General features: G+C 39.8%; 3 protein-coding genes across 5 annotated transcripts in view; 1 reads left to right on the top strand and 2 right to left on the bottom strand.

Moving 5' to 3' along the window:
* Positions 1-4035, bottom strand: part of cep192 (centrosomal protein 192) — a 34500-nt gene extending 30465 nt beyond the window's left edge. Inside the window, exons 1-10 of one of the 2 annotated variants that reach the window (XM_044209469.1) lie at positions 3831-4035; positions 3032-3275; positions 2800-2904; positions 2162-2319; positions 1961-2022; positions 1572-1689; positions 1261-1376; positions 1000-1089; positions 458-610; positions 94-244 (exon numbers count right to left, since the gene is read on the bottom strand). In XM_044209469.1, coding sequence (XP_044065404.1) covers positions 94-244; positions 458-610; positions 1000-1089; positions 1261-1376; positions 1572-1689; positions 1961-2022; positions 2162-2319; positions 2800-2904; positions 3032-3204 — 1126 coding nt within the window. In that variant the 5' untranslated portion in view covers positions 3205-3275; positions 3831-4035. The remainder of the gene's footprint in view (positions 1-93; positions 245-457; positions 611-999; positions 1090-1260; positions 1377-1571; positions 1690-1960; positions 2023-2161; positions 2320-2799; positions 2905-3031; positions 3276-3830) is intronic. The other variant, XM_044209468.1, reaches the window with a different exon arrangement.
* Positions 4036-5506: 1471 nt separating this feature from the next.
* Positions 5507-13085, bottom strand: seh1l (SEH1-like (S. cerevisiae)). 2 transcript variants are annotated; one of them, XM_044209472.1, is made up of 9 exons: positions 12825-13085; positions 12235-12285; positions 11913-12059; positions 11437-11648; positions 9644-9742; positions 9414-9554; positions 9145-9299; positions 7981-8134; positions 5507-5789 (listed from the first exon to the last, which is right to left on the bottom strand). In XM_044209472.1, the coding sequence occupies exons 1-9, from the start codon at positions 12933-12935 to the stop codon at positions 5612-5614; spliced, it is 1248 nt and encodes a 415-aa protein (XP_044065407.1). In that variant the 5' UTR covers positions 12936-13085; the 3' UTR covers positions 5507-5611. The 2 variants fall into 2 exon arrangements, with proteins under 2 accessions (XP_044065407.1, XP_044065408.1); XM_044209473.1 differs by lacking the exon at positions 5507-5789 and adding an exon at positions 5888-6246 and having other exon boundaries at positions 12825-13084.
* Positions 13086-13605: 520 nt separating this feature from the next.
* Positions 13606-24436, top strand: ptpn2a (protein tyrosine phosphatase non-receptor type 2a). The gene is made up of 9 exons (XM_044209471.1): positions 13606-13858; positions 15154-15244; positions 15343-15443; positions 15605-15703; positions 16862-16999; positions 17299-17508; positions 20342-20506; positions 22016-22218; positions 22560-24436. Exons 1-9 carry the CDS (start codon positions 13802-13804, stop codon positions 22747-22749), a joined length of 1254 nt encoding a protein of 417 aa, XP_044065406.1. The 5' UTR covers positions 13606-13801; the 3' UTR covers positions 22750-24436.
* The last annotated feature ends 500 nt before the right edge of the window (positions 24437-24936 follow it).

The raw sequence follows: 24936 nt of genomic DNA, 5'->3' as shown, positions 1-24936 counted from the left end.
TATCAAGAAAGTAGGAAAACCAGCCACAGAGCCAAAAAGAAAAAATAAATAAATAAGGCAGTGAAGGACAATCATTTAAGCTGCATATTGCACCTGTGACCGGAGGGTTGATGACTTGTCCCTCGGCAGATCGTCGGTGTTCAATCCCAGACAGAGAGGGACCGCCGCGGCCAGTGGAAGCCTCATCATCAGAACTGCCTCCCTCTAAGCCCGGCCTGAAACTGGGACGATTACTCTCTCCGACCTGTACCAACATGTAGATACGCACACACACACAAAAACATAAATTGCATAAAGCAAAACGCTGTTGTACAGTACATTTTGATAAGAATGATGGAGCTACTCGATACTGGAATTAGGAGGCCAATACTGATAATTCTATTTTTGAGAGTTAAAAAAAATTAAATAAAATAAATAAATAAAAATCGGATAACAATATCGTTTTCCCATTTCTGACCAGTTGTCTGGAGGTGCTGGGCAGCAGCCGTGTCCTGGTAGCATTGCTGTTCCTTCTGGCAGACTCCAGCTCATCCTCAGTGTCTTCATCACTGGCAGGACAAGAGTCCATACCTGTAGCAGCCAGACGCACGTGAGGCATCTGGAAGTCCTCCTGAAGAAGAAGAAGAAAGAAAAAAAAAAAAAAAAAAAAAAAAAAAAAAGGTACACAAGATACAGTAAGACATTATAAAAAAAAACACAAAGTTCCAAAATGGAACATAAATTCTTCTTTTTTTTGGGGGGGGGGGAAACGACATTTAATGGTTGTTTGATTTGAGTCCAATATATGATTCATCAAAGTCATGACAGAATTGTAGAGGATGGTAACTTTATAATTAAGAAAATCGAAGCAATCAGGGTCACTTGCCAAACTATAATTTTCCAGGTGATATTTCCGAAACGGAACAATATTTTCATGCAGGAAGCTCATATTTATACTTAAACCATATGAGCTGGAAGCAGAACATGGGCACAAAACAGCGAGGACGTAAATGTGCTCACCTGATTGTAGTCATCAAGGAACTGGTGTCTATACTGTTCTGGTTCTGTAGAACTTGGGTTTGATGTGTCATCAGCAGCACCCTGCAGTCCCTATGAACAATGAAATGTATTAATGGGGACACAAATAGATTAAGTGAATGAGAGTTGAATGAAAAGTTACTTTAAGTTAAACTTGTTTTCTAATGGCTTCGTAATGCTGGTAAAGTGTAAGAGAACAAGTTGGTAAAGTACAAAGTGTTCCAAAGGGGAGAAGAGTCTTACTGTTGCAGGAATCTCCTGGCCCTCCACTCTGCCTCTCTGCATGGCAGGAGGCACCAGCTTATTGAAATACAGCTCCAGCTCATCATCAGGCAGGTTGTTCGAATCAATGTCATCATCTGGGAACCAAACACATGTTCACAACATGAGTCAAGTTTTGACAACATGTCGGCAATCTATGTTTATTTTCTGCAATTAAAATATCATGGATGTATTAAGTGTACAAAGTGTAATAAGCATGTAATACTATGCAGGATTTATTTATTTATTATTATTATTTTTTTTTTTTAAATAAAGATGAATGCAAGTCATACCTGTGATATCGCTGTTCATGCTGTCCACAGAGATGAGCTTCTCATTTGCCAGGAAGCTTGAGTTACTGCCACTGAAATGGTCGCTGTCCTCCTCAGATGTAGCTGGTAAGGGCTGAGCCTGTATGGATGGTCCAGGAAAGGGGAACAGAATGGAAAGTAGTTGATCACAGATTTGTTGGAGATAAAGACATTTTTGCATGGAAGTCATGGTTTAAAATCAAAACCGATACCTATATTTGAAAATAGGATTTCACTTGTTTTTCCTCATAAGTTTTCTGTAAGGAACTGGGGAGGAAATATGTCATACATAGAGGCCAGGTTAGGCCTTTTGGGATCTATAAATTACTGCAAGATAAAAACCTGCACGAAAGAGCCACCAAAATTGGTACCTTTGCATCTGTACTATCTTTATGTCCAAACTGGGCAAATGTCAGAAGCCCTGTTGACAGATCTGTCAGAGGAGACAGAAAAACAAAGTCCATTAGTATCACCCAAAGAAAAAGTGAATTATTTCTTTTACTGAGTCTCGGGCTGGACAATACTGGTACAGTGTTATACCTATAAAGCTAGACAGGAGCAAGAGCTTTTACCTGTTCCAAGTTCTGTGGGCCGGCCGTGGACTGAGCCCATCTGTGTGGGAGGAAGCCCCAGCATGGAGCCTTGGTTATGAGATGCACTCTCATTCAGATTAATCTTCACCAGCATGTCTGAAAGACGATGGGCTGCAATGAAGTCATCCGCATTGTCCCTGTAATTCAGGTGGGGATGTAAAGAATTAGGACCGCGTAAAAATTACATGGAAAAAAAAACGTGTAAAAATAAATTACTACAGTTAGACATTATGAATGTCCACAAAAATAACAGAAATGCCTTCATAGAAATACATACAACGTAAAACAAAAAAAAATGTACTAAAATTAATTCTAGTATGATTTACAGTTATGTACATTCAACAGAGAGGAACTCTACAGTCAAAGAATTAAATAATTCAACCTACATGGGTTGGCTCACTAAGAGATAATGTACATTGAGATACATATATAGTAATTTACAGCATGGCTTATACTTTTAGGTGACAATCTTTAGGTGACAACAGTTAGAGAAAAAAATAAATAAATCAGCAATTACAAAACAATTCTAGGAACTAGAACATAAAGCTTTTTTCTACAGACTTCAACATTACAAAACATAAATCAACAGTGCGAACTACATGTATGTATATACTTACAAGTCATCTTTGAAGCTGAGGGCAAACTTTTCTCCAACAGATGACTGTGAGCTGGCCTGCTGCAGCTCTCTGCCCTCCAGATATGACGCCTCAACAGGATCTCCTCTGTAAAACAAGAGCACATAGCACGGCTTTCACAAAACAACTGATTGTTAACATAGTTAACATTCAGAGTAACGCATGTTTCTACAACAAGTCACATCTGTCCAAAGCAGCAGCAGCATGCTCCCACCTGTTGTCAGAGCCCGGTCTAATTTTAGCTACAGTGGAGGCAGCCACTGGAAGTCCTGGGCCTGAACCCAATGTCACATTCCCCAGCGTGGCGCGGCCACTGGTGCTGTCCAGAGACTTGCAGAGGAAACTGGGGAAGGCTTCATCTTCCAACTTATAAAAACTGTCTGCCATGTTTTTGAATGGAGCAGAGTGACAGCCAAATGTGGCTTGCCTTCAGTTCAAGTGAAGACCATCTGTAATGTCTAGGGAAAAATAAAAAAGGAGAAACAAACGGCAGGTTAGTATATTATTACTTTGAGAAGTCAAAACACGTCCAATAACGTACGCAAACTTTACAGTGCACTAGCACGGATGGGACCATTTGAATTGTGTGTCTATTTAGAAATCAGTTCGTTGATACCACCTTACAACTGTGAATAACAGTGAATAAAAAGGTAGTCGTTTGCTAAATAAGAATATTTTCATGTATGTTGTTTTGCGCTTTACATGTTGGCCTAACTACAAAACAAATTGAGAGCAATTAACTAGCTAATTACGCTAGGTTAGCTAACTTTTAACGTTAGCTACATGCTAAAAACAAGAGAGTTTGTCAAACTCGCAAGCACGCTCTAAATTTGAGTTACCTACGCCACTTTCTTCGCTTATTAAGTTAGAGGGAAGTGTGCAAGAAGACAAGTTAAAGACAGCATATATAACTTAACTACCTGTTTGCTACCCTAACCCAATTCTTTCAAGACTAATGCATTTCAACAAGACAATTAAATCATAATGTAAACGTTAGTTGGAGTTCAACTCACATTCAATACTCCACAAGCGGGCCGAGAGACCACGGTTCTTCTCCAACTCGAGTTTCGTCTTTATAAACTGATGCAGACACGTTGCAAGGTGTGGTTAAGTTCCAAAAGTAACTTCCCACACACTTAAGTTTTTCATTGTTGCTTAAAATCAAGCATATCAAACAAACCGTGCAACAGTTTGGAGGACCAAGCAGCGCCCAGAAACCACAGGAAGCCCGCGTGAGCGTCATGTCATTTGGGCGGCACTTAACTAATTTAAACCCATTTGATTGGACAACAAAACTGCGAGGGAGGAAATCGTCAGTCATGATAGGATGGGATTCATGTCATTTCTTTCGGGCTTGGACACTTGGGACATTTTTGGAAAATAGCCTATTTATCAATCGGGTGTCTGTCCTTACAAGTTGAATGAAAGAAGGGGGGGTGCTTATTTTTAGACTCCAGCCATAATGTATCTGATAATGGCAATATAAATGACTACTAAAAAAAAAATCAACTGTAGAGATTTATAGAAATAAACGTGCAGAATCAAGTTATTTTAAAATTAGCTCCCCAGATGTTTTTTTTCTGTAGTACACAAGGACATAACACCAAATGTGTACAGTATGATAGTTAATGGCCAAGTGGAGTTTATTGTATCATGTGTTCTGCCAAGCAGCTGCAAGAATGCCTTGGTTAGCAGACAGCTGCCTGCTGAGAGAACTGCCATCCCATGCATTCCAGTTTTTGAGAGCCATGGAATGAAATTGTATCCTCCCTGTCAAAACAAATGACATGCTGTTTATTTCCCTAACTTAAGAGAAATGCCTCATATTCACACGTGTTCCTTAACTGATCCCCACAGGGAAATCTCTTGTATCCATGAAGTCAAGTTCAGCAACAACACAAAAGCCATGGAATTAGTAGGGATCAGTTACTTGCTCAGAGACACTTCAGCAGGTCCAATCGTACCTGAAACAACAACTGAATTAGAGCTGTTCCAGATTTGTCAGTTTCATAAAATAGGCCTCATCCAGTCAGTTTCTAGAGAACCATGTTCACCAGTTAACCAGTTCATAAGTTTTAGAATATCATTCATTAAGTGTTCAGGATAACTGTGATTTTCTCACCCAACATAAGATTCAAAAATACAGTGGATCCATCTCCAACATGTGTGATAATGAATCATGTGCTATTTCCATAGAAGAGCTGTCTCACATGGTAATCAGTCATTCATGAATGAATGCAGTCAGTTTCTGTTTGCATATGTGAAGGAAAAATAGTCAAAAATAACATTCTTTTAATATAAGTATTTATTCTGACCTCCATGAGCACCAAGTGATAATTCCAAACATTTCCTCTGCAGGCACTGATGGCTGAGGTTGTCAGTGACCTTCGGCAAAAAACAAAAACATTGCCTCTCCATTTCTGATTTACCAGATTACACTGATGTTGTTTCATGGCCCAAAACAATACATGGATGTGCTTATTATTGCACAGTCTATGCACTTAAAGCACTAGAATACAAAGCTAAATATGGGAAGTGTTTAGTTTATTATTCACAGACTAACCATTAAAATGGTTATCAAAATGGATTTCCTGGCAATATAATGCAAATTTAACAAAATCTTCATGTCTTCCAATACCGTTTCTAATTTATGCACAGGAGAAAGAAGAAAACATTACAAAACAGAAAATAGAGAAAAAAATGAAGGTCTTTATTAGAAATGAATGGCAGTTGTGGGGCCCCATGCCTATCCCCCAACATGGTCCCGTCTTATTTTAGCTAAAATACCCCCATGTCACTGCCCTTCAGCCTCTGGTAAGGGCAGCAGTGTCCTAGAGGAGAGTCTGTGGGGAAGAGCCTGTTGCTGAGGCTGAACGGGTTCAGCATCGCAGTGCTCTATGAGAGAGGAGGGAGGCAGCAGGTGACCATACCTGGTCCCCGCTCTGGGAAGATCCAGAGGCGGAAAGAAATACCTGAAGCAACGGAAAAAAAAAAAAAAAAAAAAATGGAAGGAGACGAAGACGACAAATACATGGACAGGGAGAAGACGGTGACAATGGAATACAGAGGGGAAACACATAAAAGGAAGTAGAAATGAGAGATTAAAAGGAGAAAGGATGCATGTGTGCTCTAGAAACAAAAAAAAGGGGAGGAGAATGGCAGACAGAGTAGAAGGTGTATGTGCAATGTCATTAAAACGTGCAAACATGTTGGACTCAAAACAAAGTGGAAGCTGTGAAGAACAGAACCATGCAGTCCTTAACCAGTAATACCCAAGTATTCAGCGAGGACATGACTCACACACATTTCAAACACGAGGGCAAATGGTAGCTGATGCAGAGGAGACATTAGTAATATGCAGGATGCTGGTATATCTTTGGAGAGGTCAGCTGCCGCAGGGGAGGGGCAAAGGAAGCTCTCTTGCCAATCCTGCATGCAACAAGCAGTACAATACCACATTACTTCAACAAACCCCACTGTCACTCATTTTTTGTCAACAAGGAATTGGAATGCAAGGACACTTTTATGCAAAGTAATTTTATAAAATGCATTAAAATCTAATTTGGTTGCAAAGTGAATTATTCTATAACATAGAATGTCATACAGTACACAGATCTTGTGTTACTCAGGTTAGAGGTGACTCAAGAGTTAAGTCAAAAACAACAAGACTGGTAAATACAGATGTTAAGTTAGAGGTTATTAAGTTGAACATAAACACAGCCACATACCAACTCTGAGGTAACCAGTGTTAGCTCAAACACTGTTTGTCCACTGGCATTTTTACTCTGTTTCAAATAAAACCAAATGCTAATAGCCGCTCATTTATAACCAAATTTTAAAGCAAGTGTATGTAACTTTTGCTGAACAGCGACAACTGTGGCTGCAAGGGACAATTACAGGATAATAACGCTAAAACAAAACAATGCAATTACAAAGCAATGTCTACCAAAAGTTTTGCTAACATAGTAAAGTAAGGCTGGAACAACAAAACCCCCGAGTGTACTCAATTGAGAAAGGGTGAGTTTTATTGCTTATGAATTCAATGTTTTATTTGTAGAAGAAAGAATGTGTTATCTCTTCCTTCAAAAAGTTACATAGTCTGGCTTTAAATCCATAAATAACAATGGCTGTATTCATACCCATACTGTGTGTGTTTATATTATCTTCTGATGTTATTAGTTGGTTAATGAGGTTCATTCAAGCTGCCCTTCTGCTCAGCAAAGAGTTTGGCAATACTTGCTCAAGGATACATTCAAATTGAAAAGTGAAATGAAGAGAAAAAATGTTGAGAAAATGACTGGTCCTTTAACTTGAGCAATTCAATCGAAGCTCAGTGTGTAGGATTTAGAGGCATCTAGCGGCGAGGTTGCAGATTGCAACCAACTGAATACCGCTCGCATCACCCTCCCCGCCCCGCGAAACTCGCAAAAAACGCGAACAGCCCTATCTAGAGCCAGTGGCTGGTTTGTCCGTTCTGGACTACTGTAGAAACGTGGCGGTGCAACATGGCGACCTCCGTGGAAGAGGACCCGCTCCCTCTGTAGATATAAAGGGCTCATTCAAAAGGTAACAAAAACATTATTTTCAGGTGATTATACACTTAGGAATATTATATTCCATTTCTGCCATATTCTGCTAATAGATCCCCCTAAATCTTACACACTGGTCCTTTAAAATGGAAATAGTCACAAAGATGTTGAGATGTAGTAGACTGAAGCTATTCATTCTAATGCTAATTCCGCAATATTTACAAAATAATGTGGTTCTGCTGTATATACCAAAATAGCTCTAGCATTTGAAATAACAGTCGCATATCAAATTTATATAAACAGGTTTATTATACTTTTTATACCAAGAAAATGTTTGGCCCTAACACTGACAATGCAAAGTGGAAACATGAAACCACTCTTATAATGTCTGATGCACATCAAGAGGAAATAAAAAAAAAAAAAAAAACACATCCAACTCCACAGGCTTGATGCTGACAACCTGTGTGCCGGAAGCCAAGCTCTTTGCATGAGTGCAACATTTGGTCAGTGTGGGCCCGGGGAGTTTGTCAGTGAGCAGCTGCAGTCCCAGTCAGTGTGAGGCATAATAAGTTGTCAGTTCTGACTGGCTCGGGTTGGACTGGGTGAGTGGCGTCAGACACACCACACCACCTACCTTCCTGCGGACATCCCGTTCAGGGCATTCTGGGAGGTCTGAACAGAGGAGCCCACCACGGTGCTCATGGCTGTGGGCTGACCAGACGAGCCAGTGAGTGGGCTGCCGTCTCCCTTCAGGATGCCTGTGCACTTCCAGTTGTCCATGTAGTTAGCTGTAGAGGGACACAGGAGGTAACATTGTTCTCAGGGGTTAGTGGAGACCAAAACAACGTTCAAAGGAGAGTCAACGTTAGACTTCACAGCTCGTATTCGCTGGCTCGAAATGGCCAAAACAAATCTGTTATAGCAGGTTTAATAATCCATTTCAGTACTTCAGCTCTGTTTGTGAAATTGGACAGCCCGATTCGATACCAACAACGCATAAGCCAAAGTCACTCAATGCCTGGTGAGAGTCAGTGTTTACTCAGCATTGAAAAAACATTTTAAACATGTTACACAAACACAAAAAAAAACAGCTTTCAGTATAGCCGTCACTAAAATGAAAGGAAGACAGATGAGCAGTCATCAGAGAGGAGGATGCTGGCCAAACTACATGCCATCTTGGACAGTGTCTCCCACCCGCTCCATGATGTGCTGGTCAAGCAAAGGAGCACCTTCAGCGGAAGACTTATCCCACCAAAAAGCACCACAGAGCGCCACAGGAAGTCATTCCTGCCTGTGGCCATCAAACTATTTAACTCCTCCCTCTAAGTGTCAGACTGTATGATCCTAGGTCACTAAACTGGACATTGAGCATTACATCTCCGCCTTCATTAATAATAATTGTGCAATATTCTGTGTACTACTTCCATGCAATATTATTTTTCCCATGTTAGTTTTTCTTATTTATTGTATTGATATTATATACCTCTATTACTCTTGACAGTACATGCACCTCCGCTTATTACTATTACTTATTACATATTTGGTGACACTGTATTTTATACTGTACTTTCATCATCAACCAGTAAATCCACTTGGTACTCAACACTTAGTTTATCTTATACTTATACCGACCTGATAATTTATTTTCTGACCTGTTTTATAGTGTATCATATCGTTTTCTAGTACTTCTCCTGCGTGCACTGATGTAAAGGCGAGCTACTGTAACAAAGAGTTTCCCTACGGGGATCAATAAAGTATTTCTGATTCTGATTAACAGTAGCTAACCAAAACCTCCCACCTTTCCAGAGGCGAACACAGCCGTCATCCCCGGAAGAGGCCAGCAGGGTGCTGGTGATGTTCCAGCTCACACGCCACACCTGGGAGTTATGGTTGTCAAACTGAGCCACAATCTGCACCTCAAACTTGGTGGGTCCTGTAGAGGTGCTCTCCTTCCTGTTAGATGGATCCAAGTTATAGAAATTTCATTTACACAGTGGTAGCTTCTCAGTTCAGTCATATTTAACAATTCTGACAATACAGAGGGGGGGAAAAAACTGAATTAATAACCTCATAGGAACGAGCTTGAAGATTCTGACATCTTTTGTTGCAATGGCGAGCACGTGGAAAGATCTTCCCAGGTTTGGCGCAAATGCAATGTCATGGACTGCATCAGTGACGGTCATCAGCGTCTCTGCTTTAGCATATTTCCTTTTTCACAATGGTTTAAAAAAATTATAAAAAAAAAAAAAAAAAAAATTTGTATTGTTTATATTGGTATACACCACAGGAATACCTACCTTGTGTTTTCATTATATTCATAGATCTGAACTTTCCCACCGTACGTTACGTTACTGTCGTCACTCCCCACTGCAAACATTGGCGGGTGGGCACGAGAGCTGAGTGGTGGGGAGAAAAACACAAGATTACACTGACAGATCCTCAAACTCCACTACGCTGTTGGACGGTCACAGTTTTAGTTTTCAAGTTCAGCAGTAGAAAATCTTGCATTTAAAAAAAGGTCAAGTTACAGAATGTCTTGAATATAACAATAGTCTGCCAGTTTAGTAGTCTGAATGTTTGAAACTACCCAAAGTAGTGAATGTAAGATTTGTAACTGTTTTCTTTTTTTAATGTAAAGATAAATGATTAAATGGAGTGTCCAACTCCTGAAATATGCAGAAAAAAATTGCTAGTTAATGAGGCAAAGTTATTGGTCATTGCCAGAATTTACTACAAAGTTTATTTATTTCACTTCCTGCTACTACTGTTTCTGTAGAAAAGGCTGTACAAAGATTCATGATTACATTGCTGTTACAAACACTCACACTGAGCATTACTTTTCATACTCCATTCCACAAACTGAGGTTAATAGCATGTGTATTTTGATATGTGCTCTGCAGTATATTTTATTTTATATTTTATGCAGCAATGTTTTCCCACCAGGTTGCTGAAGGGCAATAGGGGCTCTGTGAGCAGGGGAACGTTTTTATTTATAAGTATTACATTTCGGAACCAATGCAATAAGCTTTTTCACAGCAGACATTTTGACTTGACTTGTCTTAGTAGGAAAAGCACAGGTGTTACTTACAACTTTAATGATGGCTCTGTTCTATTCCCAGTAAACCATGACAGTGAGCCAGCTTGCACAATACCAGGAGCCTGAAATTGAAGCAACTAAATGGAATTTAGCCACCATTCATTGCATTATTAACACCTGTGCTTGTCCCACTGTGACATGTTAAAAGGCCTATTGTCCATTATCAGTAGAAGTGAATGAAGCTGTGTGGAGTAATGGTGCCACAGAGACGCACTAGTTTCACAGCAGTGTGGTACGGCAGTACAGTATCTGCTGGCAGAAAGACCAGCCGTGACAACACTGAAAACGTGGGACTAATCAGAGATAATGAGCGTTTCTTAAACGAGTTATCCCTCTTTCAGCCATCTCAGCCACTGATGTCATGGATCTCATCAGTTCAACAGAACTGTATCTGTAAAATTTTGGGTCATCAGCTTCCACACAACTAATATTTACCTGCAGTTCCTGACAGAATGTCTAGATGACGATGTGTGTTATACTAACATAAAGACTAACTGGCGTTTTCAGGAACAGAGGGTAAGAAGAAATGAGAAAACAATCTGTTTCATTTTATTAATTCAACACAGCCAATGCATTCCTTTTTACTTCTTATTAGGGCTGCAACTAACGATTATTTTCATAATCGATTGATCGTTTAGTCTATAAATCATCAGAAAACGGTGAAAAATGCCTCTCACAATTTCTCAAGGTGGCATCATCAAATGTCTTGTTTTGTCCAACCAACAGTCCAAAACACAAAAGATATTCAGTTTATTGTTGTGTTAAGAACATGAAAGCAGCAAATTCTCACTTTGAGAATCTGGAACCATCAAATGCTTCTCGTTTATACTTGAAAAATGACTTAAACGATTAATAAAATATCAAGATAGTTGCCGATTAAGTTTCTCATCGACTAATCGATGGAAATAATCTATGCGAAATGAAGAAGAACTGTAAATGTTCAAATCTATACATTTCATCAGTTTTTGATACACAGTAAGCCTGTGGTCTAACCTTGAGGGGTTCCAAGAGATGCAGCTGCAGCTGAGCTTGCAGGAGATCTCGTGCTGCAGGGACCACTGACTCAGGTTCATCACATCAGGAGCCTCGTAGATCCTCACCACTCCATCCGCAGAGCAGGTGGTCAACATCAGGCCCATGTGTTTAGGGGCAAACTTCACATCAGTCACTGAGGTTCTACTGTCCACTAGTGTGGTTCTCTTTATCTAAAACAGAACAGCATGAAATATCTTGTATCAAACAGAAGACTATGGCAAAGTAACTCTCAGCAGTGACCTGCCATGTTTAACAGGGAAACTACAGCAGAACTGAATTAGCATTTCACGTTAGCAGGGTTCACTATCATAAACACACCTTACTGGGTACCATCATTCTGATCGCTGCAGGAGCTACTGAGCTGACGAGCTGGCTATGATTAAGAAATAAATGTCTGTTCTGCTAGTTTAGAAGGATGCCAGAGTTGCACTAACCCAGTGGCTCAGTCCTCTCTGCTTGTCATTGGACTCCCCGACAATCTCTTCCCAGACAGCGGCGGTCCTGTCGAAGGAGCAGGAGGCCAGAACCTGCCCGAATTCTGGATGAGCCCAGGTCACTCTCCACACTGATCCACTGTGTGTCTGCACAGAGGAGAAAAAAAAGCTTTAGACAAATCCATAATCCCCAACGATTAAGATGTCAGATCTCAAGCTGTAGTCCACAAGAGACACAGAGTAGGACATACAGAGTAAAGGAAATTACACAAATGTAATATGCTGTTATGCAAGCAGGCTGGCTGATAAAATAATAGTTTACCTTCCAGCTGGCTGTGCAGTGCCACTCTCCATTCTCACTTTTGTCCCAAACCTGAGAGACAGAAGATGTGAAACAATGTTAAGAAATATTGCTGAAATTCAAGTTATGTGGACACATTCGCTAAGCTAGTAACATGACATCCCTGAATATGATAAGCTCTTCTCTTTGAGATTCTGAATTGGTTTAGCTACAAATAATGTTAGATTGCACCTTCTAAATTACAGGTGTTCTAAACATGCAAGGGATATTTTATTTCTAATGCACACTGTTCGCTATCAGCCAACAGTGTTTACATTAAAACTGTGCTACACAGCTTACCTACAGCTACCCTAGCTTGTATGCTACAGGCACCATGGCTAGCAAACTAGCTGAATTCAATAAGGTAAAGCTGCCTTCCATAGTCAGAATTAGCAGCAGACTGAACAAATGACCTCACATTAACGTCTGTCAACAACTGGTGGAAAATGAGAGTCAGTTAATTCAATAGTAATCTAAGGTTGTTGATAATGTGGGTAAAAACAAGATAGCTGTGACAGCTAACGCGGCTAACATTAGCAAATCGATGTATACTTCACGTTAACTAACGTTACCTTGACACTTTGATCACTGGAGCAAGTTGCCATTCTCCGGCCGTGAAAATCATACGACACATCGTGGATTAGATCTTTATGATCTGCTGCGATACTACGCGCTACAAACATGATTACAACTACGATATGCCAGCAACACTAGCTATACTGGTAACCTAGCAGGCCTGTCATGTGTCTACTTGTGTGTGTATGTTTGGCGGGTGCTCGTAGCGGGTGCTCGTAGCGTGTGTGTGCAGAGAGTGTGTGCACCGGTGTTGACCACAGAGGGGCGCATTCACTCCAATTTCAAATAAATAAATGTTTTTAGGTACTTAATGTTAACGTTTATGCTGATAGTTGTCTTGTCGAAACGAACAGCATCCAGAGTGTAATTTGAATGTAATGTGAAAACGTACAGGTGTCATATTAAAATTAGTAAGTAACATCTTGTTACATGTTAGCTAAACTGCCCTCCCCCAGTCACCGGGGTTGCCAGGTATAGTAAAACTGTTACCTACAGTTATATCGACACTCATATTGAACACTTTTACACGAGTGGACAGAAATGTTTTGTTTTTTTGTATTGTATGCTAACGTATGTCTAATGTAGCCTGCTGTATAATGTGAAAAAACAACAAACAAATTATAACTATGTTTGGTTCTCTTCAACTAACTATCAAAATTCAAATTAAGTGTACTGCTAGGGTCAATGTTGATATATGTCGATATATATGTATAATAAAACACTCACACAGCAGTAATTTCTTGAATTATTATTGGTAGGTTGAGATAGACACGTAACTGGCAACCCAAGTCAGTCAGCGTGCATCCAGTATTGTGCATGTGCAGGACGCAGGAGCAGCAGATTCCCCGCAGGGATCCCCAGGGTTACACAGACTGCTGTTTAGATGGCTGACAGAAAGGAGTAACTTAGTGAACGGTGCTGCAAACACTCTGTGATCATCCAGCAAGTGGCTCAGGGCACTAATTACGCCATAATGGAGCAAGAATTTGAAGACATTGATTCCACCGGGAAATGGCAAAACCTTTACAATGTAAGTCGGCACACTGGGCCTCTCGTGTTTCTATGACGATCGCTTGCTAACTTACTCAGCTAGCTTATTTGATAGCTAGCCCGTTACACACCTTTCCCAATAAGTGGTTACTTTTGGCCTCCTATGCGACTCGTTTAATAGTTTTAACATATAGACTTAATCACATTGTGTAGAAGCTATTTAGTGAAGACGAATGAGAAACTAGTAACCCGCGCTAGTAGTCGCTGACTTCCGTAGCTAGAAAGCTTGTAGCTAGAAAACGTGCAGGCACAGTCTTCATAGTTGAGCTCAGTTAGCTAATGCTGGCTGACGCTAAGCAGACGTCAGCTGCAGTTTCTGAGAACTCATCAGGACTTCCAGAGAAAAGCGCATGTGTTTCACCGCCAGCTGTCTCAGAGAGCCCAGCATTTAGTTTAGAATATTTCGGTTCCGGTTTAACTGGCTATAACCCCGTAATATGTAGCTACTAACTGGAGGACAACACGTAACTGGAGATGTTTTGTAACGTTAGCTCATGTAACACCCTGTTTGAAAGTTACAAACACTCACGCACACTTAAAATACAGGTGTTACACCGTAAACAGCCAGTTTCCAGATTAAAGAAGATGATAAATCTTATCATAGTATCTTAATAAATTGTCCCGGCCTTCCATAGGAAAATATATATTGTGTTTCATACAAGAAACAGTTCCACAGTCAATAACATCGAGCTTGCAGTTTTACTGAGAACTAAAGAAAGCAACGGTCTACAACTATGTGTAGAAGTGTAACTGTATTTATTTTTTTATGTTTACTTCAGTGTTGAAACTATTCTGGTGCCTGTCAACATCTAGTGTTTGTCTTTAGTTGCTTTTATTGTTATCAGTAGTAGTAATAGTAGTTTATCTTTCACTGAAAAAGAAAGAGATAACAAACCTATTGTCCAGCACAGGCTTGGAGATCATCCTTGGCCTCACCTCATACACATAATCAACACTGTGCAGTAAAGACAACAGCACCCAACAATACAAAACTGTAAATTGACTAATGACAATGAGAACAAAGCAGAGCAGTACATATCAGTTACAGATGACCGTTTCAATCAATCTAGCACAAAATACACACTGTATTAAAGACCTTTTATCTCTGTGCGTGGTATTTACATGAATGCTGTCAGTTTTACTGGCCACTACTTCAGTCCGGCAGGAGGTGTATGTCATATGTATGCACCAGTTTGTCTCACAATGTTTCCCATCACTGTTGTCGTCTAAATCAACATAATGTGATACTTCCTACTTTTTTTTTTTGTCTAACAGGAGATCCGTAACCAAGCCAGTGACTATTCTTACAAAGTGGCAAAACTTCCAGTGAATAGGAATTTGAACCGCTACAGAGATGTCAGTCCATGTGAGTCTTATGACAAATAAGGTTGTTAATGCAAATCTGTATTACTGCGAATGATGTCTCGATTTGTAATTGCTCTGTGATCTCTCGTGTGGTTTCAGATGATCACAGTCGGGTAAAACTTGAAAACTCTGAAAATGACTACATCAATGCAAGTTTAGTCATGGTGGAAGAAGCCCAAAGAGCTTACATTCTTTCTCAGGTACGTTGTAGTACAAGCAATGTAAATGTCAATGTCTGCACAAGTATACGTTGTACAAATCTGTGGGCCGTTTGAAGAAGAATGTGCAGGATTTCACTTTGATGTTTTGTGAACTTTTGATAACGACAGGTGTACATTTTTTTTTTCTTTTGCTTCCACAGGGGCCTTTGAGAAATACCTGTGGTCATTTCTGGCTGATGATTTGGGAGCAGTGTTCCAAAGCTGTTATAATGCTAAACAGAATCATCGAAAAGGGATCTGTGAGTACACCTCAGCAAACCTCCCTCCCCCCGGTTGTCTGTTATACTCAAAAGTTCTGGGAGACATGTTTCAAGGTTTCATATCTTGATATTAATATTAGCTGTAGATGTTCTTGCTACACACAGAGCACTTTGCATACATTATCTGTTAGTTTGACTTTGTATGTCATTCTTATGTCCATTGGGACTAATCTCTCTGTATTTAAATGTTACATGTATTTGCTGGCAAAGTTAAAATATTAAAATGTTGAAAAAAAAAAATTCTTGTTTAGCTGGTTTTAAAAAAAGTAATTTTTTCTCTTGAGTTTTTATATATGAGCTGTTAATTTTACTCAAATGAATCCATCCAAGAACATACTGTACCGTACCTTTTTTAGAAAAAAAATGCTATTTGAACTTGCTTATTCTGGTCATCTGTTGCTTTTCGATAAACATTCCACATCAAGAATACTTCAACATTCCACTTCATCAGACCTCAATAGCTATTTCACAAGATTCTTTTAAGCCCAAAATGCTTAAAGATCCCCTCCAGACATGTTTTAACACATATATAAATGCTCTGCTTTGAATAGTAATTTGTGTCTGATATAGTTTGTCTGCAAAAAAGTTTAATAACCTTGTTAAAAATTCTTGTAAAAATTACATCTACCTCTTCTCACTCATTGGAAAATCCAGAATCTATGAAAATGCAAATATATATAATATATCTTTTAATTTCAAAAGTTTAACTACTAGACACAAGATGTTTTCTACTTCACTGAAAAGTTCATGAGGATTGAGGGTTAAAGTCAGTTCAATCTTTTGCAATGCTTTGTGGGAACTGGCTATTTGTGACTTGTGATAACGAACTGCCAAGTCCTGTGGAGTGTATAACACAGGATCATTATAGTCAATAGTACTGAGGGCAAGTAACATTATGAAAAGCGTTGTTTGTACGTAGCACATTCCTTTACATTGGTAGTGGGATTTCATGATAAAAATGGATTCCATGAATTCATGGAATCTCTTACCAATAAAGTCTGTCAACACCCAGTGATGTATACCCACCCAATCAATGTCCATTTATCCTGCAAGATTTCAGTCAGCTCATCCTTCAGAAGACTGGGGAGCATGTGGCTTCCTATCCAAGACTAAGTTAATTCATTTTTGTCTCAACAGGAAAAGTGTGCACAGTACTGGCCCACCACAGAGGAGCTACAGATGTCTTTCACAGACACAGGGTTTGTTGTCAGGCTACTTTCTGAGGAGGACCAATCCTATTACACAATCCGAACGCTAGAACTGCAAAACACAATGGTGAGCATGAGAGGCAGACTATTAGATAACGATCTTTTTTAAATGGGCAATTTCAGAGATGATATTTTGTGAGGTGAAAACTGCTGTGTCTAGTTCAGGAAAATTGCCGTCCGTTACTGTATCAAACAATGCGTTATTTCCATTGCTTTGCTTACTGGTTCTGAAGATTACTTAACTTGTATTATCTTGACTGGTTGTAACTATTGTAAAATCCAGCATCTAAGTCTAAATGTATGGAGATGATAAATGCTGTGATTTCAGTTCCCCCATTGGCTGACGTCACATGTTTTCTGTTGTAGACGGGGGAGTCGAGGGAGATCTACCACTTTCACTACACCACGTGGCCTGACTTTGGTGTCCCAGAATCTCCCGCCTCCTTCCTCAACTTCCTCTTTAAGGTTCGGGAGTCCGGCTCGTTGGGCCCAGAGCACGGGCCCCCAGTGGTGCACTGCAGTGCTGGGATTGGACGCTCAGGGACCTTCGCCTTGGTGGACACCTGCCTGGTCCTGGTGAGAACAGGGAGGGGGAATGTAACCCAATGCAGTCAACGTTAAAGGGAAATGCTGCCTAATGTTTAAGTTGAAAACAAAGAGTTAAAACATTACTCAAGAGATTCAAGTTATGGCAAGAAAGTAAGATGAGATGTTTATGATATGACTATACTTAGTGACAGCTGCAAAGGGAGAAGTTTTAGCATGTCGGAATGATTCTTGAATGCATTTTTAAATGTCAGTGAATACCTGAGAAATGTCTTTTTTTGCCATCCACAAGTTTTTCCCCTGGCTTGATACATTTTAAAATGAAAAAGATAAAGTAGAAAATTATGGAAATACTGAATGTTATTGTATTGGCCCAAATGACACCTTTTCTGTGGTCGGTTGACCTGTATTGACATCTGTTTCTGTGAAGAATAATCTTCATCCATAGAATGATATTGGACAGTTGGTAGGGCAAGATGGCCATAAATACTGTTAAGTCTTCATAAATTGGCACTGGATACCAGTCAAAATCTTCAGCTCGAGAGATTAAGGTCTGGAAGAAGTATGGAATTTAAAACTGAAAGAGTACAACATTGTGAAAATACTCAATTACAAGTAAAGTCCTGCTTTCAAGTATTATCAGCCAAATGTACTCAAATTATCAACAGTAAAAGTGCTTGTTCTGCAGCAAAATGTCCCCTGTGACTGATATATTATTATATATGCGATTGTTAATACTGATGCTCCAATGCACATGTAGCATTTTACTGTTGTAGCTGGTCGAAGTAGAGCTACTTTTAGCTGCTGTGTATACAGTATACAGGTAGTTTAACTTCATGGTTCCCAACCTAGGGGTCGGGCCCCCTCCAAAGGGTCACAAGATAAATCTGAGGGGTGAGGCGTGAGATAAGGTAGGAAAAAGGAAGAAAAAACAATGTTCTGCTACACAAATTTATATTCTGTTATATTCTTATATTTATATATTTTTTGGAATTTTCTCTTTGCTTTTTAATGACATAAAAATTTTGACCTATTTAGGCTTCAAATAGTTGCTTTATATATATATATATATATATATATATATATATATACACACACCTATTTTTTCACCTACTTGTATGTACATAGTGTTGTGTATATACAATACGTAATGTATATAATGTTTATTTTTACCTATCTTTGTTGTCCGTGTTTTTAGCTGTATGTCTATTTCTATCTACCTGTAAATTGTTCTTGGAACTGTGTGTAAGAACACTGATAGCAACTTAAAACCAAAGTCAAATTCCTTGTATGTGTACACATACTTGGCCAATAAAGCTGACTCTGATTCTGAAACCATTTTCCTCTGAATTCTAGTGGAGTAGAAGTACGAAGTAGCATAAAATGGAAATATGCAAGTTAAGTACAAGTACCAAAAAATGTTACTTAAATACAGTACTTGAGTGAATGTACTTAGTTACTTTCCACTGCTGGAGATGGATGCCTGGCAATGGCTTTTGCATATGCCAACAATTAAACAGCGGAAAAAAGTGAGAAATTCATGTCCATAACTATCAGTTATCAAATGTCAGAGAACTAATCCCAAAAACAAGGAAAGTGTTGGACAAACGGGCTATTTTATAGAAATAAAGGGGGAAAGCCATTTCAGAAGTAATACAGTTCTCAGAGTTGTAATGGTCGACCATAGATTTAAAGGCCCTGAAAGCGTATTTTTTCCTCAATCAGCTTCTTACTATGAGTGATGGAATCTTACATGAACACACAATTTTCTTGTTGTGGTTATTTTACATGAGAGATTTGTGTATTTCTATTTTTTTCCTCGGTGCTCTTCCCACTGGTTTGCAGTGGATGGGGTTTAGAAAAAGGGGATGTCATGTTCTTCCTCGCACTAGTCAGAATTTAGCGACATTTGAATCAGATTCTGATGACAGTTGGGGGGGTTGTTGCTCACAGTCCATCAAATCTGATCAAACTACACCCACACTGTACTGAATAAGCAGGTCAGTTGTTCAGTGTTAACCTCTTAATAAATAACAACTAAAGATGTTTGTTTTCTGATTATTTTTTAGTTAGTAATGAATATTTAATGTAATAGAGAATACAGAAGATTTGAAGCCAAGTTTTTAAGGGCTTTAATATTAAATTTGAAAATCATTTTGACCTGTGGAAGATTTTGGACCACCATGTAAGACAACGCTCTCCATCACCATCTCCATAACACCAAGTGATATAATATAAACTTTAAATCTTCAAATCTATTTAGTGATGTCTGTGACTGTCTCTGATGCTAAATGTCTTTTTGTTATGTCTGGCTATGTTTGTTTTTCTTTCTGTCTGCTGCACTCAGGTCTCTCTTGATCTCAGTGAGATGACCTGATTAAATAAAGGTTGTGTGTATATATAAATGAGGAGTTATCTGGTGGAGGAATGGTGTTCATCCCTCTGATAGAGTTCCACAGACTTGGCGAGGAGCACTGAAGCTGATCTGGAGGCCCGTGGTGGCCGGACTCCATACTAAGACACTTCATGTTGGTTTTTCCTTCAATTTGTCACCCATCTGTATGTCTGAACCACACAGGGCATGTGTAGCTATCAAGATAACAGCTGATACTGGTCCACTCAGATCCACTGTATTGCACATAATGACACACAGACCTACCAAACTGAATGGGACCTGACCCATAGCCAGTCACAGATAATATCCTTTGGATTCAGTCCTTATCAGGTCTCGGGTATCATGGCTCATGTGGACCTGTGAAAACCCCAAGCAGGAACCCTGAACTTCATTACCATACATGAGAACTGTAGGCTTAACTGCAGAGCCTTTTCATCTGTATTCTAAACATGTTAATCTGTTTTGCAGATGGACAGGAGGAAGAACCCATCGTCAGTGGACATACAGAAGGTGCTACTGGACATGAGGGAATACCGCATGGGCCTGATCCAGACCCCGGACCAGCTCCGCTTCTCCTACATGGCTGTCATCGAGGGAGCCAAGCTCATCTTGACAGACAACTCAGCAGCACAGGTAGCTCAGGCACAAGGCTCGGGAGTAAGACCGCACGTGTAAAATGTGTCGGGCTCCTGTTTGAGCTGTTAAAGAGATGAGTCACACGTTGTTGGTGAGCTCCAGTGTCAGTGAAACTCTTGACATCTGAGACCAGACAGGTGACTGCCAAAGTCTGCAACTTGATTCCATAGAATACAGGCTGTTCCTGAAACCATTGTGCTGTCTGTTTTGTATACAGTTTTAGTTAATGGGCTAAGACAGGCATTGTTGCAGTTTCAAGCTTTTGGTTTTACTTTAAACCCATTATCAGGAGGAGGAAGAGATGTCCATTAGGCTTCTGACATCATCATCCTAACTGATGTGAGTGAGAAATCAGCTGACACACCTGGTATTTATTTTGTTTCCTCACACCTCCTACCTGCTCCTGATAATAGTTAAGTAAAACTGATGGCTCGAAACTGCAACAATGCCTCTGTCCTTTTTTGGAATTACTCTGTCTTGCAGCATCACAGTAAATCTTTGGACAAAATTCCACAACTATCACAAAAAAATGCTATTTGAATGTTGTGAAACATGTGTCTTTAACACGCATCCCGTATAACACACCTACTAAGAAACTCAGCCAACGTTGTCGAGTTTAAGTTTCTGCCAGCCTTAGATAGTTATGTGTTGTATACATAAGCTGTTTTATAATCTGTGTTCATATTTTCACCTTACTGCATCTAGGTGAGTTAGCTGTTTTTAAAGGAACGGTTCAGTTTTCAGTGAAGGCTATTCTTAATACAGTACTCACATGCCATATGCACACAGGCCTTTTTCACAGCTCGTCATAGCACGAACAGCACGGGCTTTAATAATAACATTAACGATGGCTCTGTTCCATTCAAGTCTACCAGTAACTGTGACAGTGAGCCAGCATGCACAATACCAGGACCCTGGAACTGAAGCAGCTAAATGGAATTCAGCCAGCATTCATTTTATTATTTACACCTGTGACATGTCATAATGTCTTCTGTGAAAAGTGCATATTATATGTAGTTTTAGTTCATGGGTTAAAACTTGTACCAATATAAGATCTGTCTCTCAGCATCATAGTACATTTCTTAGCCACAAATTTTAGTCCACAACTGCTGAAAAAAGCAGCTCTGCCGTTTGAATGTTGCTGCACTGTATTTGCCAGCAAACATCTGTCTTTGAGACGGCCCACATAAAGCACAGAAACTAGTTATCAAGCTTGAAATTCTGCCAAGAGTAGCTTCAAATGTAAGTATTATATACATACGCTGTTAAGCAATCTGCATTTGTATTTGCCCTTTTTTGTTTTTTTGTTTAAATTTTAGCTAAACATGTATAAACACAAAAGTGAATTTGGTCATCAAAGACATTCACAAATGTGGAGGTAATGACGATCTTGGGCGGTCCAGAATATTTCCTTAGCTTGCCAAAGTTTGTCTTTCTCTCTGTCACAAGTTGGGAGAAAACTTACTTTTCTTTGTGTGTTGTGTCTTTGTGTCTCGTCCCCTGTAGCACTGCAAGCAGAGAGTGATGTCTAGAAATTACTTGGAGCCAGATCTGCCCCCGCCACCACCTCCACCCAGACCTCAACTCAAGGAAAGCAGGCCCAACGGTCAGCCAGGACCCTGCCTGGAGCCACAGGCTGCCTCAGGAGACCACCTGCCGGCAGGAGATCCAGACAGCCGAGACCACAACATGGCAGAGAACTCTGGGCAGTAAGTAACAGCTCAGGCGTTTTTGTCAGGTTCATTGTGAAGAAAGGACACAGTTGTCGAAAAATAACAATGCTGCATTTGCTTTGGACTCCGCAGTGTGAACAGGCTCAGTTTAATGATTTTGTTTCCATCTATGCACCAAAATGTCACCTTGAAATTATTTTTAGACCTCAGAGAAACTGTTCTCTAACCCTCTTCTTCTTCTTCCTACAGTTTCGTTTGTCATTGTTATGTAATAATTCTATCACTCTCTGGCACATCAGTGGCGCTGTGCATGAGATTGATGGGATTTTGTCACTGTTGTTTGCTGACTACTTATCCTTACCTGACTCTAATTTCAGTGTCAGAAAGCGACACCGCGAGGAGAGGATTTCCAGCACCTCACAGAGGGTCCAACAGATGAAACAGAGACTGAGCGACTCGGAGAGGAAACGAGAGAAGTGGCTGTACTGGAAACCCATTCTGCTCAACATCGGTGCTGGGGCAGCTTTGGCTGTCGGCCTGCTAGTGTGCTGGATGTACTCCCAGTGAAACACTCTGGGTCACTTAAAACTGACTCCTATTTTGCACCAGTACCTAGGATTAGGTACTTCTCGAAGTAGATTTAGATGGTAATATGTGCATAACTGAGGGTATTTATTTCTTAAGGTCAAAATGGAATGGGAGCGCTAGATCAAATGATTGTGTGTATATTTTTAATGTAAGATCTTAACAAAAATAGTAACATCTCAGGATCTTGGTGCCAGCACGATGATTTAATTTCCTTTCCCTCTTGTCACTGTTGATGAATGTACTGTATCATAGCAAATTGCTTTGAAAGAAACTTACTAAAGGTGCAGTACAAAGCAAAAAAAAAAAAATAATATTCGGACAGGTTTGTTTTTGCATTCTTTATTTGTAATGGTCAGATGTGTGTTGATCATCTGTTGACACGTTTTACATTTTGCTTTTCAAAATGGCTTGTGTTGACTGTCCATCCTACCATAGATACGTAGGAAGACTCCAGAGCCTAGAGGTCATCTATGGCATTTGTTTTTGTTTGTTTTTTCTGTAATGAAATTTGCATTTCATGCATGCATTTAGAGGTTTTCCAGAGCACCACTTGTTCTTCCATTGACATTTAGCAGGGCATCCCAATATGGCCAGATATATATTTTTGTGTGACTGGACACTTCATGAGGAGTGCCTTGCTGATGTTTCAAACTCTGCTAGAATGTTAACCTTCTTATTTTCTGTTATATGAGCACGTTTTTTTTTTTTTTTTTTTTTTTTCATAAGTTTTGGTTGTCACATGGATCATACAAGCTGTCGAGTCGCTCACCGCTTAGTGTGTGTATTTACCCACTGGATGGGTTCATGTGTGTATGTTCAGGTTATCCCACTGTTGTTTTTGAGAAAACCAAAGCAAAGCCGTCGGTTTTTGGAAGGTGACAGCCAGGCAAGCTGTTAAATGATGAAACCTTGTACTCCCATTATGTGGAATGTATTTTCTGTTGGATCTCTGACATAACTGACACCTGCATTACAAAATGATAGTCATAGTAGCTTTGCGTTGCGTGTGACTTCTTAATTTGAACTCATAGTATCACCAGATTGGTTTTCAATTGACTGGGACCAATCCAAAGCTATAATAGTGCAATTTAGAAGTCGGAGCAGAGCACCTTGGATAGAAGTCCAGTTAGGAGTGAGTGATGGCATACACATGTCTTTACCTGTTTTTTTTTTTTGCTGGTTGAGATAGCTTTTAATGTGCCTTGACGTGAATTAAATGGAAAAACGTGTGCTCCAAGGTTTCTTAGCGTGATCGGTACAGATAAAGGTTTATGTGAGCTGTTGTTTCCCACATAACTCGAGGAACATGTTAGCACTGCATTGACCGGTTTGTAGTACCTGGAGGTGTGATACGTAAATTGTATCAGAGTTGATTGCACACCAACTGTGTCATTAGCATGTACTGACTCCTGAGATGAAATGATGTGTTCCTGATTGGCTGGTTACCACTGTTGGACATGGCTTTTACTCCGTTCTCATTTAACCCAGAAGAGATACGTTCGACCATAACATTCCATTTGTTCTTGTTTTCCACATAAAAATTTCAGGGGAGTTTTGTACACTGCTGAGCTGCAGTGAGAACATGACAGATGGTGTTTTGAAAAAAAAAAAAAAAAAGCAAACAAAATACTTCTTAAAATAAAACATTCATCTTTTTTTTACCAAACCCTGCTTGTCCCCTTGTGTTTTTTCCCGTCAGTGTCAGTAAAGCAGCGTTACAGTGTCCGCCCACAGCTCTCCCCATCCCTGCAATGCTGTGCTGTGTTATAGTCATAATTTCATTCTGACCATGCGCTAAATCAATGCAGCCAGACTGGAGGCCTCTCACCACGGATTCCAGGAATTGATTCAATATTTCAAGAAGAGGCCTTGATCATATTGACTGCTGTCGTAATTTCATTTTCTGTTGTCTGTGGGATGGCACTGGCGTGTGTGGAGGCTGCATTTGTTGTGTGAGCCATCCACTAAAATAACAATGCAGATGTGCTTCTCTTTTCTTTGTGTACTGTAAACAGAATAATCACATGCATGCTCTATATTAAGTAAAGCAAAAGTGCCTTATATGAAACTGGTTGATTTGATATTAAAACAAATAGTAACAGGCAAATAGCTGTTAAACAGGCCTGTTAATACAAACTACAACTTGGACTACAAAAGGGTCCTTTA

Source organism: Siniperca chuatsi, linkage group LG9 (genome assembly GCF_020085105.1).
Source record: "Siniperca chuatsi isolate FFG_IHB_CAS linkage group LG9, ASM2008510v1, whole genome shotgun sequence".
NCBI lineage: Eukaryota > Metazoa > Chordata > Actinopteri > Centrarchiformes > Sinipercidae > Siniperca > Siniperca chuatsi.
This window is presented reverse-complemented; position numbering and strand designations above follow the sequence as displayed.

What these genes read in the sequence shown, in the direction of transcription:
- ptpn2a (XM_044209471.1), top strand. Translation starts at nt 13,802, where the DNA reads ATGGAGCAAGAATTTGAAGACATTGATTCCACCGGGAAATGGCAAAAC. An exon ending in AATGGCAAAACCTTTACAAT is followed by an intron (nt 13,859 to 15,153) that starts GTAAGTCGGCAC and finishes TTTGTCTAACAG; the next exon opens with GAGATCCGTAACCAAGCCAG. An exon ending in TAGAACTGCAAAACACAATG is followed by an intron (nt 17,000 to 17,298) that starts GTGAGCATGAGA and finishes TTTCTGTTGTAG; the next exon opens with ACGGGGGAGTCGAGGGAGAT.
- seh1l (XM_044209472.1), bottom strand. Translation starts at nt 12,935, where the DNA reads ATGTTTGTAGCGCGTAGTATCGCAGCAGATCATAAAGATCTAATCCAC. An exon ending in ATCTCTTGGAACCCCTCAAG is followed by an intron (nt 9,743 to 11,436) that starts GTTAGACCACAG and finishes CCCACCACTCAG; the next exon opens with CTCTCGTGCCCACCCGCCAA. An exon ending in GAATATAATGAAAACACAAG is followed by an intron (nt 9,555 to 9,643) that starts GTAGGTATTCCT and finishes ATTGTGAAAAAG; the next exon opens with GAAATATGCTAAAGCAGAGA.